The 19060-nt window shown below is 47.8% G+C and overlaps 1 protein-coding gene across 1 annotated transcript in view; it reads right to left on the reverse strand.

Moving 5' to 3' along the window:
* Cacna2d4 (calcium voltage-gated channel auxiliary subunit alpha2delta 4) overlaps positions 1-18285 on the reverse strand; it is a 98924-nt gene extending 80639 nt beyond the window's left edge. The window contains exons 1-13 of the mRNA XM_047549684.1: positions 18110-18285; positions 14799-14880; positions 13059-13175; positions 12461-12520; positions 11153-11315; positions 9925-10056; positions 6312-6372; positions 5540-5690; positions 3815-3889; positions 2916-3005; positions 2692-2805; positions 2225-2303; positions 1060-1193 (exon numbers count right to left, since the gene is read on the reverse strand). Of these exons, the coding sequence (XP_047405640.1) occupies positions 1060-1193; positions 2225-2303; positions 2692-2805; positions 2916-3005; positions 3815-3889; positions 5540-5690; positions 6312-6372; positions 9925-10056; positions 11153-11315; positions 12461-12520; positions 13059-13175; positions 14799-14880; positions 18110-18285 (1434 nt within the window). The remainder of the gene's footprint in view (positions 1-1059; positions 1194-2224; positions 2304-2691; positions 2806-2915; positions 3006-3814; positions 3890-5539; positions 5691-6311; positions 6373-9924; positions 10057-11152; positions 11316-12460; positions 12521-13058; positions 13176-14798; positions 14881-18109) is intronic.
* Between the last annotated feature and the right edge of the window lie 775 nt (positions 18286-19060).

Consider the following 19060-nt stretch of genomic DNA (forward strand, 5'->3'; position numbering starts at 1 on the left):
GATGTGTCCCGAGCACTGCATGACATTATTAGTGGAGACCCTCTGAAGTGGATTCCTGGGGTTTTCATCCCAAACTTGGCAAGATGGCTTATAGATATTAAGAGGTAAAGTGTGCTTCTGTCCTCAGACATGGGGCAAGTCAGAAGAAAAGGTGTGCCTTCCTAGCCTCCTTTGTCATCGGGAGCCAACATGGGACTGTGGCCTCATTGAGTTCAGGTCAATGAAATGTGTGTTCATGTGTCAGCGAAAACTCCTGAGAAGTCCCTTTAAAGGGGTGGGCCCACCATCTTGATGCTTAGAATGTCATTTCAGCTGACTGGAGTTCCAGTAGCCACTAGGACAAAGGTCACATCCTAGGCACAGTAAAGGTGACAGCAGGAAGAGACACCAGGTCCCTGATGTCCACCTCTAAGCCTCTTTTGCATAAGGAAGAAATACACTTCCATCTTATTTAAACCACTGTTTTCAGGTCTCTCTTAACCCCAGTCTGATAAATCATCACGGAAACTGGCGGCTGCATACGCGATGTTATTTGAGGAGTGGCAGGAAGGCCCCCTCCCTTGACACATCTCATCTGAAGCTCTACCTTTGATAGCTATTCCCTTGTGTAAGACACTGCTTCCCACACCCTCTGAAACTCAGGGCCCTGGAAGGGAATGTACATGATTAAGCTGTAGGATGGTGATTACTGGTGTGACAGCTTTCTTCCCATAACAGGTGGGAGAGGACAATGGGGGAGGTGGGAAGACAGGACAGGAAGGAAGAACCAACAACTCTGGAGCAGGGGACTCCAACGGCTGTGGAGGGCGGTCCTGGGCTGGCCTGCTGGGTGCTCTCAGGGCCTCTGGGGCAGCAACACCTGGGCAGTGGCCCTGTTGGTGGGCTACATTGCTGTCAGGGGAAGAAAAGATTCACCAAGGGCTTCCGTTCACCCTTCATGATGCTTCCCGATGCAGGGAGGCATGCTCACCCCTCTTCTGACCCAGGAAGTTACCTCTTGCTCTTGGGGGTTCCCCAAATCTGGGCTCCCCTGAGTCTGGAGCCACCCTCAGGGCCCACCTTGCTGTCCATGTAGGCCTCAGTCCAGATGATGTCGTGGTCATGGTTAATGACCATGGGGCGGCTGAGCACATGCAGATATTCCATCACGTTCTCCTGGGCGTCGGCCAGCGTGGAGATCTGTGTGTAGTAGCCTGGTAGGGGTGGGGTTCCATGGTTGTGGAGCCAGGCGGGGAATGTCACTTGGAGTCTCTGGGCAGGACCCACATGCCCTCCCCCAGCAATTGATGGCTCACATCTGAGCCCCTCCTGGGACAGCCCAGGTCACAGGAAACTGCTTCCAAGGTTACATCCTGTCCACCAGGGACAGCTGGAGGCCAATGGGAGACAAAGGCCCATTCTACCTCAAATTGGAAGATATCAGAGGGGCTTCCCAGTGCCAGAGCCCCCACAGGAGTACCCAGGGCCTCGAATTCAATGGCAATGCTCCCCATTAAGTCTTCTACCTAGTCATTTCATCTTAGGGTCTGTTTTCAGGACCCCAAAGATGGTGACTCTTGTCCTCCTCTACTCTAAATAACCTCTTAGTTTCCCTGATCACTATCCTTCCTCAGGTCTCTGGGGTTATGGAGTGGGCTCCTACAGCCTCTTCACTGTAGTTGCCATAGTGATATTTAAAAGAGCAAATGGCTGATAAGGCTACAAATAGTTTAGTACATGTTTACCTCTCTGGTCTCATTGCTCATTACTTTGCACCAAACCTTCATTCTAGATGCCAATAAAAAGAAACAGTTCTCAGTTTCCAGCACGCCTCTTGTCTCAGACCATTTGCGCATATAATTCCCTCTGTCTGGAACACCTTTTTTTTCACCTCCCAAACTTGGGGAAGTGTTTCTTCTATTGCACCCCAATAACAGACCAGAGAATCTGTGCCTTTCCACCATCACAGCACATTTCAGATTATATCAGATTCTGAATCCACCCTGATCACTCCTGATTCCCTAGCTCCTGGAAATAGCATTGAGTGTACAGTAGATGCTCAATACATTCTTGTCGAATCAACAGAGCCTAACACTGAAAAGCCTAGGTATTGGGTTCTGGTCAGAGATCCAGGACTACACAAAACATTTTCCCTAAGAACATGGCGACCCTCTGGTTTTTCCTTTAGCATGGATGGTTTCATTTGCACGTCAGCAGCAAAGCACTCTGCTCATATGTCACTCACCTTTGTTGTTGCAGGCGATCCACTTCAATCGGTCAGCAAAAGACACTTCTCTTCCAATGAGGTAAGTGAAAACTCGGACCTAATCCACAAGATGCATGGGCTCAGCAGACATAAGTAGTGTTACCTTCACTTTTGTGAGGCTTAGATGTTGGGTCAAGTCACTCTCAGTTTGGGGTTCTCCAGTCACACCCACTTTCAGTCAGAGAAGGTCCTGAGGCCCAGGCAACATGACTTTCCATGGGCCATGGTAAATGTGGAGCAGGTTCAAGGCCAAACAGTTTGGCCATTCTTGTCTCAAAACCACATTCTGGTCCCCGAAGCCCTTCACACCAGTCCTATAGGCCCAAAGTGACCATATTTTGGAACATCCACTTAGGACATATCTGAATTTATGAATTTATGAATTTGAGGCTGTCCTGCCATGGACAAGCACCCTCCTCCCCCATGACCTCCAGCAGCACAATCACCTTGCGGTCTGGCCAGTTATACTTCTCGAACACTGGCTCATAGCCCTCCACGGCCCCATCGGTGATCAGCATGATGGCCTGATTGCAGACACTTCCTTGTCTGGCCTCTTGGAACTGTGTAGGGCAGGAGAGGGTTCAGTCACTAAAGGCAGGACTGCCCCCCCCCTACCTCCATGCTCCCTCCTAATCCCTTCGCTCTCCCAGGCCTCACCACCTGCAGGTACCTTCTTCAGGATCTGGAAGGCCTCACTCAGGGCCTGATCCACAATCCCCACACCTTTGACCGCCAGCTCGTCCACCAGCTGTTTGAAATGCTGTTAAGGTAAACAGCAGAGAAGGCTCAGTGGATTGAGTGGACTAGAGAATCTTTGTCTCTGGTCTTAATTGAGGTGGCTATTTGGAACTATCGTCAGAAGGGCATGATTGTGGGGTCCTAGCTGTGTGATGCAGCTAATCACATGGATTGGACCCCTACGACAGAAGTATCTCTTGATAAACTGAGAGTGAGTGGCATGGCACGAACCCATTCTCCCACTGGAAGCAAGTGCAAGCATGAGGCCAACGAGATAGAGGAGGACAGTCCAGGAACAGAGGAAAGGAATAACCTCAGCATTGAGCCCTTGACTCAGTTGCCAGCATGTCAAAGGAAGAGTGTGGAGGTACCAGAGGCTGAGACCCAGACTCAAGAGGAAGCTAAACCCAGATTCCCCACAGATGGACATGCAAATTCTCCCTAACCCTAATTGTTGCCATGTCCTTTTATCTTTGGCCTTTTTATCAGAGAAAAGGACTCAACTCTATGGATTTGAATTTGTCCTTCTTTCAGGGAAACTGCTCATGGAGACTGATATGGAGAAAGGCTCCCACAGGAACCAAAGGGGAAACTGAGCTCTGGATCCTCCACAGAGTGAGACCTTCTTCCCCAAGGAAGTGAGACCCTTTGGATGTGAGGTCTGCTTGTTCACACTTTGATCTGATAAGCAGCAGTACATTGATCAGAGTGATTTCCGGGATGTCTATGACCAGGGACTACCATCCTGCTTTCCAAAAGGAGCCACGAAGAAATCCACACAGACACCTGTCCTGTCCTGACAAGGGCATGGGACCATGCACGGACACTCACCTCTCGGTTGTCTCGATCCGCCTGGACAAGGATCCCTTTAAAACAGGGCTCGATATAATGGACGTAGTCATTGTACTGCAGTCACGGTGAGAAGGCAGGAGGAGAGAACAGACGGATCAGTGTGGGAGGTCAGGGCCCAGCAACAAGGCTCGGGAAGCTCCCTGCTGCTCTGGAGCAGGGTTCACGTAGGCACCTGTGTAGTATCCTGGGGTATTCTATGCTTTTTGCAATTTTTCTGACCAGAGTAACAGCAGAGCCTTGACTTTAAAAATTCTCCCTCAAATCCGGCCCTGGTACATTTTCTCAGTTGGCTGCCTAAGTGATACCTTCATGAGCCTATAGAGACCCCGAAGTTACTGAAAGAATTTATTTGTTCTCTGCCCCTAAAACCAGATGAGGTGCTGATCTTCCACCAGAATCCCCTATGCAGTCCTTCCTTAACAGACCTGAGTGGGGGATTAGTGCTGTTTTTATCTTTACTCTGTATTTATGCTATCAGCAATGGGTAGGAGTAAGAAGAAAAATGAATTATTACTGCTCCCTTTTTCTGAATCACCCTACTTCCCTACAGTTGGAATACAAATTTTCAAGGTGTCCCTAATCTATCTTCTGCTTTAATAAGAGACTGTAATGACATCACAGCAGAGCTGCTTAGGTTCTAGGACACTGGGAGGGATGCTTCCCTCTCTAGCTACTTGCCTCCAGCTGGGGAAGCAGGGTAGGAGGTGGGAGAGAAGGGCGGGACAGGCTGTGAGGGACAAGGTTGCTGTCCCTCTCCTGTGGAAGGTGGAACCTATGTTATGTGGCCTCCTTGCCACTGCTGCAGGTCTGGGGTCAGGATGGAGAGAAGACTAACAAGGGGAGGGTGGGGGTTAGGAGTCATGTAGGTGGGTAAGCTGAGGCCTCTGGGGAACAACTCAGGGACTGGGGGCATCTTCACACCCCAACATGATCATTGAGAAGTTAGACAATTTTGTCTTGGCATTTCTTTTTTTTTTTTTTTTTTTTTTTTTTGTGGTGCTGGGGATTGAACCCAGGGCCTTGTGCTTGCAAGGCCAGCACTCTACCAACTGAGCTATCTCCCCAGCCCTTGGCATTTCTTTACTAAGTCAACTCTAATAAAGAAGAGAAATGCCAGCCATGTGGTAGACTGGTGGACTATCCACTGTGCTTCTGTGGAGGGCTGAGCTGGCTCACCCTTTCACTGGGTTTTTAAATCATTTGCCTCACTTATATCTCCCCTTTTATTTCTTCTTTGTTCCTCCTTTCTCCCAATGTGTCTGGATTTGGTGGGATAAAGGAAGTGGGAGAACTGGAATTGTCAGAGAGGAAGAACCAGGGATCATTTGTCCTACTGTAGCATGGAGAAGCTGTTCAGAGACAGGTGTTAGACAAGAGCATGTGGATGTGAATAAGGTAATTATAACTTGGCCAGTGGTTCTTAACCAGTATTGGGTCCAGACCCCTCTGAGAAGCTGATGAAAGATATGGACTCTAGAAAACCAGATGTGCACATTTTACATAAGAGTTCAGAAACTTTATGGACTTCTTGAAGCCCATCCTCAGGCAAACCATGCACCTTAAGTTGGGAGCCCCAGATTTAGAGGAAATAATCTTTCCTCAGTAAGAGGCATCCACTGGCTATAAGTATAGGTCTTGATACAGCTGAAAGAAAGTTTTTCTAGAGCAAGTGAGAGCTACTCCAGAATAGGAAGCCATATTTACCGCAATGATATTAACAAAGTCATTCTCTCCAAGGGTGTCCAAGATGGTGGTGATGGTGTGCTTGGCAATAGCCATCCTCAGCCCCTTCATGCTGCCACTCATGTCCACCAAGATCACTATGTCCTTGGGAGAAGTGGCAGCTTGTATGTACCTTTAGCAGAAAGAAAGGGACAGACCAAAGATGGAAAAACCAAAGCCAGAACAACCACTAGACCCAGGGCCTTCAGTTATTTCTATTCAGATTCTGCCCCAAGTGTACCCAAAGTTTAGGTCAATGTCCCATCAGTGACAGGTTTTATCATGCTCTACAACCTCTGGACTCTGAAGTCATTTAGGGAAGCAATAACTGAAATGTGTCCACCTAATGGGACTGGTCAAGTCCCTTGTCCTTTTTGACTTAGACCAGCTAGGTAGGGTCCCTGAGGGGCTGGCAGAGGGAAAGGAGAGGGCTAGATTCCAGCCTCCACTAGGTTACAGATCTGCCAGAAAGCAGGTGTTGAGGGAGAGGAGAGCTTAACTCAGGGTGGAGTTGGGGCAGCCCCACAGTGTCCTGGAAAGAGGTCTGATTTGGGAGAGACACTAGGATCCGTGCAGGAGCACAAAGGGCAGTGGAAGGAGGAACAGCAGCTCCTCCTGCTCTTGTGTTGGATTAGGCTCTACATGTCCAAGGTGGTGCGCAGGAACGGGGACCAGAAGAATAGGAGGACTAGGCAAAACCAAAGATTTTGAGATAAATCTCAGGACCAGAGGCACTTCCCCTATGAGCTCTTACCAGCCACGGTTTCGGCAGTCGAAGGTAATGACTCCATTTTCATCCGGTGTCCATTTTATACCTGGGGAAATCAAGGCTGGTTCTTTCACTAGCTCAATGAGGTTACCCCAGAGCCCCTGGCTGCGTGCTAAATCCCAGGGGAGTTATGATCCCCAGGGCAGGACCTGCTTGGACATGGGCAGCAGCGTGAGGTACACTTGACCACATCCTGTAAACTGAGGCAACTGGCAAAGAGGGAAACCATCTCTATGGAGAGACAACTACCACCCCAAATGTACAGAGTCAGAGTGGGGAGTAAGTTCACAGGTGGAAAGGACCCCTATATGGGGTGCCTGGGACCTTTTGCAAGACTAACCCTCATATCAAATAGTGGAAGGGGAAGCTTTGGAATGGTATGATTTTAACATCCATTACCATCTAGCAAAGTATGGACAAAGAGAAGAAAGAGCCAAGTGTTCTGACTTCTGTTTGGTATTCAGGTTAAGCTCATCAGCACTCCCAGTTCCCCCCTGGACTGGGAGAAATGATCTGGCTGTATAATTATAAGCAAAATGAGGCCAGGGATTCCTGGCACTGTGTGGAGTAGAAGCTCAGTAATGTCTGTTACCTGAATCAAAAAATGAATGAAAGGATATGAAAGTCATTGCTTTGACCACTAGTAGAATACTAGGAGTAAATTTTGTTCTCATCTAATCAAGCATTTGAATAAATACACACGAAGCTCAGAAAACATTAATGTGATTCACAATAAAAATCTCTATTTGAAGAGACTTTCATGGTTTGCAACAGAGGGTTCAAAATAAGGTTAAAAATATAATTATGGAAACTGTAATATATTGTGCTTGGGCTAGAAAAGAAAATGTGGTGGTATCATGAACATCTAGAAGCTTCAAGGGACCTTCTAGTTTCCCAGCAGTTTGACTTTAAATGAGATGTGCCCTTTCAGACACTGCTGGACTCTCAAGGATAGAAAGAGGATTCAGGGACCATGCCCCTAAAACCAAATAAATAAGAACAGAGTCCCAAGGGTGAAGGATAAAGGTCAGGACAGCCAGGGATCAAGGCCTTGAAGGTGGGAAGCAGGACAGAGCCATGGGCAGGGTAGGCATGGTGGGAGTTTGAGTAGCATGGCCCTGACCTAGACCTACAGGCAGCCATGAGCAGCACCCCCTCAGAGCAACATGATCAAGGGGAATTTAATCTGTAACAGCAATGAGGAGGAAAAGCTGAGTCTGATGTTCTTGGTTGTGAATCAAAACCTTTGGCAGTCCTGAGTGGGGTACCCTCAAGTCCAAGCAGAAACAGAAGTGAATCCTCTTGAGAACTCCTACATCAGACCTGTAGGATTCCCAGAAATTACAAGTAGCACTGGCCTCAACAGAAAGGATTACCAAAAGCACAAGGAGCAGGCCCCTTTAAGTGAGGAGCAATAGAACCAAGAGCCCAGGAATTCTAGAAGTTGAAACTGCCAAAATAAAAGGATAGGTGTGTTTGAGAAATCACAAAGAAAAGTCAACCAGAGAAGATCAGGAATGAAGAAATAGGTTTCAAAATATGGAATTTTTAGAAATGAAGAAAAATATTGAGGTAAAAAAAATTAAGTGGCTAGTGAATTATTCATAGGTAAATACAATTCACACAGTTGAAGGAGTTATCTAGAATAGTATAAAGGCTAGAATGAAAAGCTCTAATGCATGTCTGATTGGAGACACAGAAAGAGAAAAGGTTGAGAAAGACAAAGGTTAAACATATTATGTGGGTGAATATTTCAGAACAGATAAAAACACAACTCCTCAGATCCAGAACCACGTAGATCCCAAGCAGAACAAACAAAAAGATATTAACATGCAGACACGTAGTAGTGAAACTGCAGAACTTCAAAGGCAAATAAATATATACCTTGAAAATATCTAGGAAGACCAAAGCACTTCGAAGAAACAATAGCAGATTTTCTCAACACTGGTGGAAGCCAAAAAAACAGCAAAAAACAAAAACAAAAACAAAAAACAAGAACCCCCCGCCCCAAAACCAACAAAAAACAGTTCTTAAGCGTTGAGAGAAAAGAAGTTAATTTAAAATTGCATTCCCATCAAAAACACCATTCAAGAATGCGGACAGGGGCTGGGGTTGTGGCTCAATGGTGGAGCACTTGCCTGGCATGTGGGAGACACTGGGTTTGATCCTGAGCATCACATATAAATAAATAAATTAAATAAAGGTCCATCGACAACTAAAAATGTTTTTTTAAAAAAGAATGAGGACAAAAGAAAGCATTTATAGGTAAACACAATGGGCAGAGCATGCTGGTGTCCCTCTGTGAAAATCAGACAAAAGAGACTTAAAATGAAGTGTCACAAGGGCTAATGAGACGAAGCAGACAAAAAATTAGCAAAGGCATAGACAATTTAGTCAATATTATTTTAGTCAGTTTTTCATTTCTGTGACCAAAATACCTGACCAGAACAACTTAGAGGAGAAGTTTATTTCAGCTCATGGTTTCAGAGAGTCAGTCTACGGTCAGCTGACTGCAGTGCTCTGAGCCTGAGATAAGGCAGGATATCATGGCAGAGGTAAACTGCTCAGCTTAGGCAGTGAGAAAGAAGAGAGAGGGAGAGAGGGAGAGAGAGATCCCAGAAACCCACTTCCTCTAGTCACACCCTGCTTGCCACCCAGTACAGAAGAAAAAAGTAGAGTGACAGTTGCCAGAGGCTAGGGGGAAGAAGTAATAGAAATTTATTATTTAATGAGCCTAGAACTAAAGTTTTGTATTTATCTAAAGAAAGAAGATATACAAATGACTAATAAGCACATTAATCCTTTTTGACCAGGGCACCAATCATTAAGGAACTGCAAATCAAAACCACAATGTGATACCATCTCACATCTATTATCCATGTCATCCTGATATATATAACAATTGTTAGCATGGATATGGAGAAATTAAAACCCTTGCACACTGTCGGTAGGAATATAAAACAGTACTGCTTTATAGAAAACAGTAGGATGGTTCCTCAAAAAATTAAAAATAGAATTGCCATATGACCTAGCAATTCCTCTTCTGGAGCCACATCCCCAGCCCTTTCTATTTGGGTATATACCCAAAAGAATTGAAATTAGCGTCTCAAAGAGGTATTTGTACACCATGTTCTTATCAGCATTAGTCACAATAGCTGAAAGGCTGAAGCAGCCCAAGTGTACATTGAAGGATGAATGTACAAACAAAATGTATCACATACGGACAATGGACTCTTATTCAGCTTTAAAAAGGAAAAGAATTCTGACACATGCTACAACATGGATAAATCCTGAGGGCGTTATGCTAAATGAAATAAATCGTCACGAAAAGACAGGTACTATGTGATTTCACTTTTGTGAAGCACCTAGAGTCATCCAAATCATAGGGACAGAAAGGAGAGTGATGGTAGCTGGTGGCTGGGTTAGGGAAGAGAGAATGGAGAGTTCCCAGTAATGGGTGTCCTGAGTTTCTGTTTTGCAAGATGGAGGGCTGGAGATGAAGGGTGGATGGCCACACAATGCCATCATGGAGGGCCTGACCACTAGGGTTTGGGAGAATAAGTTCAGATGATCATGGAAATGCCACCAATGTCCTCACCTGGATAGATCCTGAAGAATCCAGTTGAACTGCCAAAATACTGCCAGGTCAGTGTAGGGTCTCTCTGAAAATTCTCCACAAAAACAGGGTTCAGGGCTTCAGACATGTAGACTCCATTTAAAATATCTGGGTCTAAAGAGTGAGATGATGAAAGGAACTTCAGGGGAGACTAAGTTGCAGCAGAAATGGTCAAATCTTCACGTGCTAAACACACACACACACACACACACACACACACACGCTTGTTCAGAAACTGAGTTTTCTCCCTACTATGGTTGGGATGTATTGAGGGTCCTCGAAGGTTCATATGCTACAGGTCTGGTCTTCAGTGCAGCAATATGAGAGGTGGTAGAGTTTGGTGGGAAGCAATTGGGTTATTGAGGGCACTGTCCTGGGAAGGAATTTTTGTAGTTTTTATATGACCCTGGATGGTTCTCCAGAGAGGGTTGTTATAAAAGAGCAAGATTGGCTCCTCCCCATTCCTTTTTTTTTTTTTTCTTGGTCCTGGGTTGAACCCAGGGATGTTCTACCACTGAGCTACACCCTCTACCCTTTTCATTTTATTTATTTATTTATTTACTTATTTTTTTTGCGGTACTGGGGATCGAACTCAGGGCCTTGTGTTTGCGAGGCAAGCACTCTACCAGCTGAGTTATCTTCCCAGCCCATTTTATTTTATTTTACTTTGAGACAGGGTCTTTTCAAGTTGTTCAGGGCCTCACTAAGTTGCTGAGACTTTTCTTAAAATTGCAATCCTCCTGCCTCAACCTCCCAAGTCTCTGGGATTACAGGCATGCACCACCATGCCTGGCTCCTCCCACTTTTGACTTCCAGTTTCACTATGTGATATCTACCCTGCTATGGGCACTTCCACCATGATGCCATCCACCATGATGACATCCACCATGATGTGAGGCCACCCATCCCAGTGACAGCACTATGCTATTTGGGCTTTTAGTCTTCAAAACTGTGAGCTCATTAACCTCTTTTCTTTATAAGTTACTCAGCCTCAGATATTTTGTTATACCAATGGAAACAGAGTAATACACCATACTGTGTAGAATAATTTCTTTCCTCATCCTTAGTTAAGGAAATTGGAGAGACAGTTCATAGCTTGTCGTGCTACTCAGGAAAATGGAGGTGAATTCATTAATAACCACCAGTATCACCACCCCCACCCTCACGGCAGTTACAAGAGAACGATAGCCCATGGGGCTATGGTGGCAACCTTTGTTGTACACATTGGTTGGCAGCTGCACACTGCTGATGGAGGTGTTCACCCGCAGGTTGCTGAAGTGTGCGTTGGACTCAAGGACAAACTCAGCTCCCAGCTCCACGTAGTCGCCATTCTCGTCCCTTTCATTGATCAAGACTGAGTTGTAGTAGTCAAACTAGGGACAGAGGGGAATAAGCCCCAGAGAGACAGAAGACATGAGGGACACGGAGTGAGAGGGAGAAGGAAATGGCTTAAGTCAGAGTATTCTGATGTGAAAGAGGATTGGACGAACTGCTAGCAAAGTTCAGGGTGATGTGGGAACACCACATGTCCAGATAACTGGAACTGAGGACTCTTCAGGTTGGTTTTCCATGTAACTTGTCTATTATTGCCGGGTTGTCTATTTGATTTAGTGTGTGCCAGAGACAGAGTCAGAGACAGACAGATGTAGATTCAGGGAGAGTCAGAGACAAAGACCCTCATTAGCACCATCAGTTTCCTGCAGGGTGGGAAGGGTGCTAGAAACCAGAATGGTCTTATTTCTGTCTCTTCTACACAATGTAGAAGAGTCCGCTTGGATCCATAACCAGACTGACTTCCCCATTTCTTCCATGCTACAGAGGTCACACCCTACCACCAGGGCTGTTACTGCAACACCCCCACATCCCTCCAAGCTCCACCTCCCAACACTGCAGCCAGCATTAACTTTATAAAGGACATGCGCAACTGTGTCCCCCTCCCTCAGCTCCCTTCCTTCTATTCTTACCATTCCTTGCAGAAGGAAAACCAGATCCTGACCCTGGCATTCTAGGTTCCTATCATACCCTCCATCACCTCTCCAAGGCCATGTTCTGCTTCATCTTCCTCTGGACACAAACTGGGCCACTCGCTGCTTCTTTTCTGTCTTCTCTTTTCCCTCAGCCTACAGACTCTCCTGCATGCCTTGCCTGCCCAAATGCACACAACCTGTGGCCCAGCCCTCACGCAGCCCTGCCTGCAGGGTTTCTAGTGACCCTTCCCTTATCTAGTCCTCATTCTCCTATTGCTTGGTTGACCCACACAAATGGACTGGTCACATGCCTTCTATGAGAGCAATTTGGTTTGTGAACTTCTTGAGGTCAAGAATATGTCCCTCTCTTGAGCTCAGGGCATGACTTTACCCATGGGGGTGTTAGTATGTGTTCACGGAATGAGTGGATTGCTACTCTACACTCACATGCCCTTATCTAGTACTCAGGCAACTGAATATAGTTGCCCTTGGTGGCAACTGGGCATGCAGTTGTTAAAAGCTCCCTGCACCAACTCTGGGAGAGGACTCACCACCAGAGATGCATTGAATTCATGGTTCAAGTCAGCCTCCTCAGCAGCCTCCACCAGACTCTAAGAGATGGAAAGGCAAAGGGGACAGAGAATGGGTAAAGGGGGTCATGGGTCCCCAGTAAGTTCAACATAGGATCACCATATGACCCAGCAATTCCATTCCTAGTTACTACCCAAAGTCAGGCACCCTTGCTCTCCTCCTCTCCTCTTCCCTCCCTTTCCCTCATACCTTTGGCCATGAGGAACCATCTTCATGCTCCTCAAGTGATCTGAGAGCCCCTGGGAGCAGAGGTGCTTATACTCATGGGCCCTGTGCTTAGGTGACTTTGTCACTGGACATCCATCAGGCTTAGCTGGACCAGGTAGGACAGACTGTCTCCAACCCTGGTATGAAGTGTCTACTTATGGAATTCTGATTGGTGTAAACCAATAGATACAGCGTGGCTTGAGAGGCACAGGCCCACACTCCACCCAGACAGGAATCAGACCATCCAAGACCGGGGCAGCCTATAAAAGTACTTATAAGACCAGCCACACCCTTTGGGAAACCCTGAGAACAAGGAGAGAGGACATGGGGCTGGATGGTGGACTGGCAAACCTTGACAGCCTCGACCTTCCTCCGTAACATGTTCTCCATGTCCTCTGAGAACTTCCTCACCAGTTCCAGCCCATCCACCTCCTCGATCTTCAGACTGGACTCCACATCCTTGTATTTCTGTGCAGGGCAAAGGGAGAGCCATGGGCACACTTTGTTTTGTACCAGGATGCTTGCACCCAACCATCCCCTTGGCAAGCATATTCACAACATGCAAAGCCTGGTTCACTCAACTAGAGGGAAGGACAGGCCCTCTCTTCCTTGCATAATAGCTCCAATAATGATAATAGCTGCTTCTATTCAAATACTCTAGACACCTTGCAGTTAATATCCTTAATGGGTAGCAGACTGCAGCTCAGTCAATGAACTTGACCAAGGTCAACAGCCTGGGCAGGGCAGCCTAGATGGGACCAAGGCTCCCAGAAATCCATGCCCACTGACAAACTGCCAGTGAGCTCAGGAGAGCCTGGAGAACTGGGTTCAAATTCACTTTCTGAGCCCAGGGGAGATCATTTCCCACTGAGTGTATCATGAATGCCTGTTTAACCAGCTCTGCAGTCCATCGGCCCTATGAATTTAGGCAAATCACTCAGTTTCCTCATCTGTAAGATTGATGTTTCCATGCCTTAGAGAATGCTCCAGAATGTGTAGATTCTACAAAATGCTTTTACCCCAGAACCGCCACAGCATTACTGCTCTATTTTCTTCACCTGGAGGCTGCAAATGAGCCGGAGGGTGAAAATGAGAAAATCAAATGAGTTGGTGTTTGCAATATAGGTATTGTGAGTGGAAGCTGGTCTTAGCTGTCATTGTGGGGTGACAAGTGGGGGAGGACGAAGTGCTATAGGGAAGGGGAGACAAGGGAGTGAGGGCTTCGGTGTGGTCATGAGCAGGCATGGAAGCTGAGATTTGGCATCATTTATGAGAGGGAGAAGATGCCTATGGAATTGTGGAGAGAAATACATTGTGAACATAAAGCTCTTACTGCATGGGAATCAAAGAGAAGGCGAGCTATTATTAAAACTGCTCTGGGAGTTTTAACTCCTAGGGAAAAATGAAGTTTCTTATTATCTGGCACAAGGACAGGCTAGCCATACATCTGCACAAAAAGAACTGAATAGATAAGGGGGTGGAGGCGCTGTAGCACCGCCTCCTTCGCCAGGACTTGCTTCTGCCAGGAGCCGAGCTGTGGACTCAGATGGCTGCTAGGGTAACCACGTGGGCACTCCAGCCCCTGGACATGCTGCAGGGCTGAGGGCAGGAGGTAAGGACAACTCTCTCTGCCCACCTGCTTCTACCTAGGGCCCTTGCACTATCCTTCCAGGCTCCGCTGCCTGCTTCTCCTGCCTGCCCCCTTCTGTCGTGTGTAAGGCTGGCGTCCGAGTCTGTCCACACACGCTCCCCTTTGTTTTGAACAGTGCCCCGCTTCTGCCCACCCAATGATGCTCTTGCAGGTCTAGTCCCATGTTGGCATCAACCTCCCAAGGAGCTAAAATGACACCACACTCTTGGCCATGCCACCAAACTGTCCCCAATGACTTGCTCTGGAGTTGAGCAAATTATTCACCTCCCTGGGCTTCAGTTTCCCTATCTGAAAATGAGTAATTTGGAATAGATGGTCTCCGAGACCCTTCAATGTACTGACATTTGGGGACTCACTCTGCTTCTCTACCAGGGAGGAGATCTGACTGATTGTCCTCGGACCTTGACCACCCCATGATTTCCTGGAACAGGGTTACTGACCTTCTGCAGCAAGAGGGAGCCAGAATATTTGGTCACAGTGTCATATAAGCCCCTGCCGAAGGTTTCTGCCCAGAGCTTCACTCTGCCAGGGGATCAAAGTTAGTGTGTGTACACAGATACACATGCATCCAGGTGCATGCATGTGCAAAGCAAGTGTCTCACACATGGACACCCACGAGGCACACAAGCACACAGAAATACACATGATACACACAGAAATCCACATGCAGGTATGAGTACACACATACATACACACATCCAGAAACACAGAGAGTTCTTATCCCTCTTCCTGTCCCTGAAACTGCAGCCCTGGTCAAGGCAAGAGACTCAGAGAGCCCACCAGGGGCTCAGCAGTTGCACCAGGGTTCAGTGACTGCCACTTGGCTGGGTCTCCTGCTGTAGTCATGGGGTTAATAAATCTAGAACCAAGTTTGACCCCAAGTTCTCTAGGGCTCTGGGTTGTGAGTAGAAAAAGGAGAGGAGAGGAAGGGAAGAGGTGATGCACAGGTCCAGGCAGGGTGAGGAAGACCCCAAGAACAAAACTGGAACTCCCTTTCCATGGTCGCATGTCTCACTGAGGCATTTGTGCCTGTGTTTACCTACTCAAGGTCACTGGGGACCACTGAGCCTTCTGCAGAGATAGCATGAGGTGAGGGGCTGGGGGAAAGGCTCTGAGTGGCTTTCTTGAGGTCCAGGGAGGGGCAGGATGGGAGTGGAAGAGGAGGCCGCACCTAGGTCTTGGGTAGGCAGCTGGGGGTGGGAAACCCTACCTATCCTCCACTTCCCAGAAGTACACAGAGATCCTGATATCTGGGAGGGTCCAGGGGTCCTGAGGTTCCAGGAGGAGCAAATGTGATTGGTCTGTGTGATCATTTCAAGATCAGCATTCATTCAGGGGCAACCAATGATTATGCACAGCCTAGAGCCACACCACAGTCCTCATCTTTGCAAAACCCTCAGTCAGGGGACACCTCTTCCCATGTAGATGACATAATACAAATTTGAAGGGAGGCCCATGGAACTTGGGGAGTGGCAGTGGTGGTGAGGGAAGGTTTCCTGGGGGAGGGGGATCTGAGGTCAGCATTAGAAACTTGATAGAACTTAGCCTGGCAAAGAGATTGGAAGAGGATTCTAGGTAGACAGTACAGAAGAGCTTGGAAGAATAAAAAATGATTTCCAGGTTTCCAGCTTGGGTAGTTGAGCTCATAGTGGTATTATCAAATAAAATTAAAAACACTGGGAAGATCAGGAGCAAGTTGGGAAGGATGGATGGTGTGACTCGGGTGATATCGAATGTGAGAATCCCATTACCAAGCAACTCCAGAAGGCACCAATCATGTTGTATATTTAAAGACATGAACTTGAGGTTTAAAACCTCACGTGACGTTCAGAAAGAGATGTCCACAGGCATTGGAAATGTGAGTCTCACAGAAATAGGACTGTGAGTCAGTACATGAGCAGAAATTGAAATTCTAAGGACAGATTACCCTCTCAAGGAGAATGTATAGTATAAAAAGGTCTGTGAGAGATGCCAAATATTGGGGAGTACCAATAATTGCATGCAGAAGAAAAGGAGCACTTGAAGAAGACAGTGAGTAACTCAGAAGCCCACAGGAACCCAGGAGAATGTAAGGTTACAGAAGTTTGGGTATTGGGATTCAAGAAAAGGGGATAGCAACAGGGTCCAGGGAGACCAGACGAGAAACATCTACTGGACCGGGCAATGAGGAGGTTTTTTGCAAACGTGGAGAGAACAGATTTGAGAGGGCGGTGGTGAAGACTGGAGGCTGAGTGGAGCTTGACATGAGAGGGGCGAGGGGTCTTTGGGGTGGCAAAGACTTAAAAGAAGAACTCGGCAGGAGAGAGAGGAGGCATGGGGGAGAAGAGGGCTGGGGTGAGGGCCTGGAGGGGGCTGTGTTCGCAGGCTGAGATCTCAGCCAGCTGTGGAGCTTTCTGCATAGATCGCCTGCCCTTGGGTTCTCCTCTGCAGAGACCTGGATTCCAGCCATCTGGACTTGGCCCTCAGCCTGTTCCTGGAGTTTGCCTTCTACTATTAATTGGTGTGTGTTCTGAGGACTCAAAGTATTCTCAACATCTCCCTCAGCAACTCAAAGTTGTATATCCTGGCAGTGGGTGTCATGATAAAAGCAAACCCAGGCTGAGTTCAAATTCCTGCACTTGGATTTAACTGGACTTGTGAACTTACAGGAGTCACCTAACCTCTTTGAGCCTCTGTTTCCTCAAAAGCAAAATAGAAATCATATCACTCCTCTCTCTGAATTGCGGCATGGATTACAGGAGTGATGGGTGAAGCACCTAGTACAGAACTGGGCTGAGAACAAGGAGGGGGATACTAGTTGAGGGAAACCAAATCCACTGCTATGCAAGGTCAAGTACAAACTCTGTGCATTGTCTGGGCTTTTCAATCCCCATCTTTGCTCAGAAATGTATTTGGCAACTGGATGTACTGCAACCTGGCTGTCATGCTGGGCTCTGGTGGCTGGATATAGCTGTGAACTGAGCAGGTAACACATTTAATCTAGAATGCTCTGCTCCCCACATGTAGTAGGAATTTCTTCGAGGGGAGCACCAGAGCCTAGGACTGAAAAATAAATACTCCAGGGATATGACACAGTAATTTGTACCAAAGTTTAAATGACCGATACAAGAGTCTCTCCTGGAGCTGGTATTTGTGGTGGGGTATAGAATTAAGGCCTGTAAGGAGGCAGAAAGGTCAAGAAGGAGAGAATGAGGTCAGAGACAGGGGTGTGAGTCAGCACATGAGCAGAAATTGACATTCTGAGGGTAGATGGGCTCTCTCAAGGAGAATGTATAGCATAAAAAGATCTGTGAGAGATGCCAGATCCTGAACAAGCCACCTACTGTTTGCATGAGCCATTCTGTGACTTTCGAACTGCTTTACCCTTTCAGGATGGCAAAATACAAGTTTCCCAACAAATCCTCTGGGCAGTCACAATGATTCCTTTAAGAGCCAACACAGCACCCCTCCACACTGCCTCATCAGGTGGCCCTTTCATCAGTCCTGCAGGGGCTGGACCTGAGACTTGCTATGGTAACAAGGACAGAGCCCAAAGATCATGCTGCTTAAAGCCATCAGACTCTGGGGATGGGCAGGTGGGACTCCAAAATCAGCAGAGATTTGGGGAGGAATGGAGGCCAGGGAAGAAAAGGCCTTTAGAGCAAGACAGTGGACAGGTGCAGCCCCCAGGAGGAGGGAGGGAAGAGAGTAGAGGATGGGGAAGAGGGAAGCATAAAGGGTTTTATGGGGTGAGGCTGAACTTGATGCTTACGTTTCCAGAGGAATCTTGGTCTGACCCCATGTGGGGGCCAGGGAGGTGCTGGACAGCAGCAGCCACAGGATGACTGTGGTCTTCCGCAGGAAGGCCCAGGCTCCTGGCTGCTGATAGCAGGGGGCCTGGTTGTGGGTGGAGCCAGGGTTTGGGTAGAACCTGGGTAAGCCAGGCATGGTGATCCTGCTGGGGTCAGGGTAAGGGGAGAGGAAGGAGCAGCCCCAGCCCATCAGCTCTCTTGCCTGCCACCCAGATCCCTGGGAGGTCCAGAGTCTTCTGCCTGTAGGGCCTTGCAAGCCGGGAGGTCTCCAGCCTCTCAGCTGGGTCCTGGCAGGGGGTGGGCTGCCCCACTGCTGCAGAGGAGTGGCACACCTGACCAGCAGGTCTCCCTGGAGAGGTTGTGACAAAATGGGCCCCTTTAATCCTCTGGCCTCTCCTCTAATCCCCATCTGACAGCAGCGGGGGAGGGTGAGCAGGAGGTGTGGGCAGTGACCTCAGCAGGATTACCCTGATCTCAGCTCATTCTATTAGGGGCTGCAGCATATCTTTCTGCTTTAAAGAGGCAGACCTGTACTAACAGAATAGCCTCGGGACCCAAGGGGACCAGGATGCTGTGAACCCGGACAGGGGACAAAGGAAGGATAACTGGGTTTGTACAGTGCTCTGAGTGGCTGAGACAGTAGCAAACCCTCTCTGACTTCAGAGCAATCCTCCTAGGAGGACAGAGCATCAGCCTGCTTGGCTGAGCCTCCTGAGGCTCTGGCAGCGGGAGGTGGGGGTCAGTTCATGTTTCCAGGCCTGTTGCCTTTGGGCTGGGTAACAGATAAGGTAATCTATGGGCCCCCATCACCCACATCTCACCTGCTCCTGGCTCTGGGTAAGGGACAGGTTTATGTGAAGTTGATGGTGTTTTAGGGCCTCCCACTTGCATGAACTCCTCCAATTCCAGGG

Source organism: Sciurus carolinensis, chromosome 4 (assembly GCF_902686445.1).
Source record: "Sciurus carolinensis chromosome 4, mSciCar1.2, whole genome shotgun sequence".
In the NCBI taxonomy this organism is placed as follows: Eukaryota; Metazoa; Chordata; class Mammalia; order Rodentia; family Sciuridae; genus Sciurus; species Sciurus carolinensis.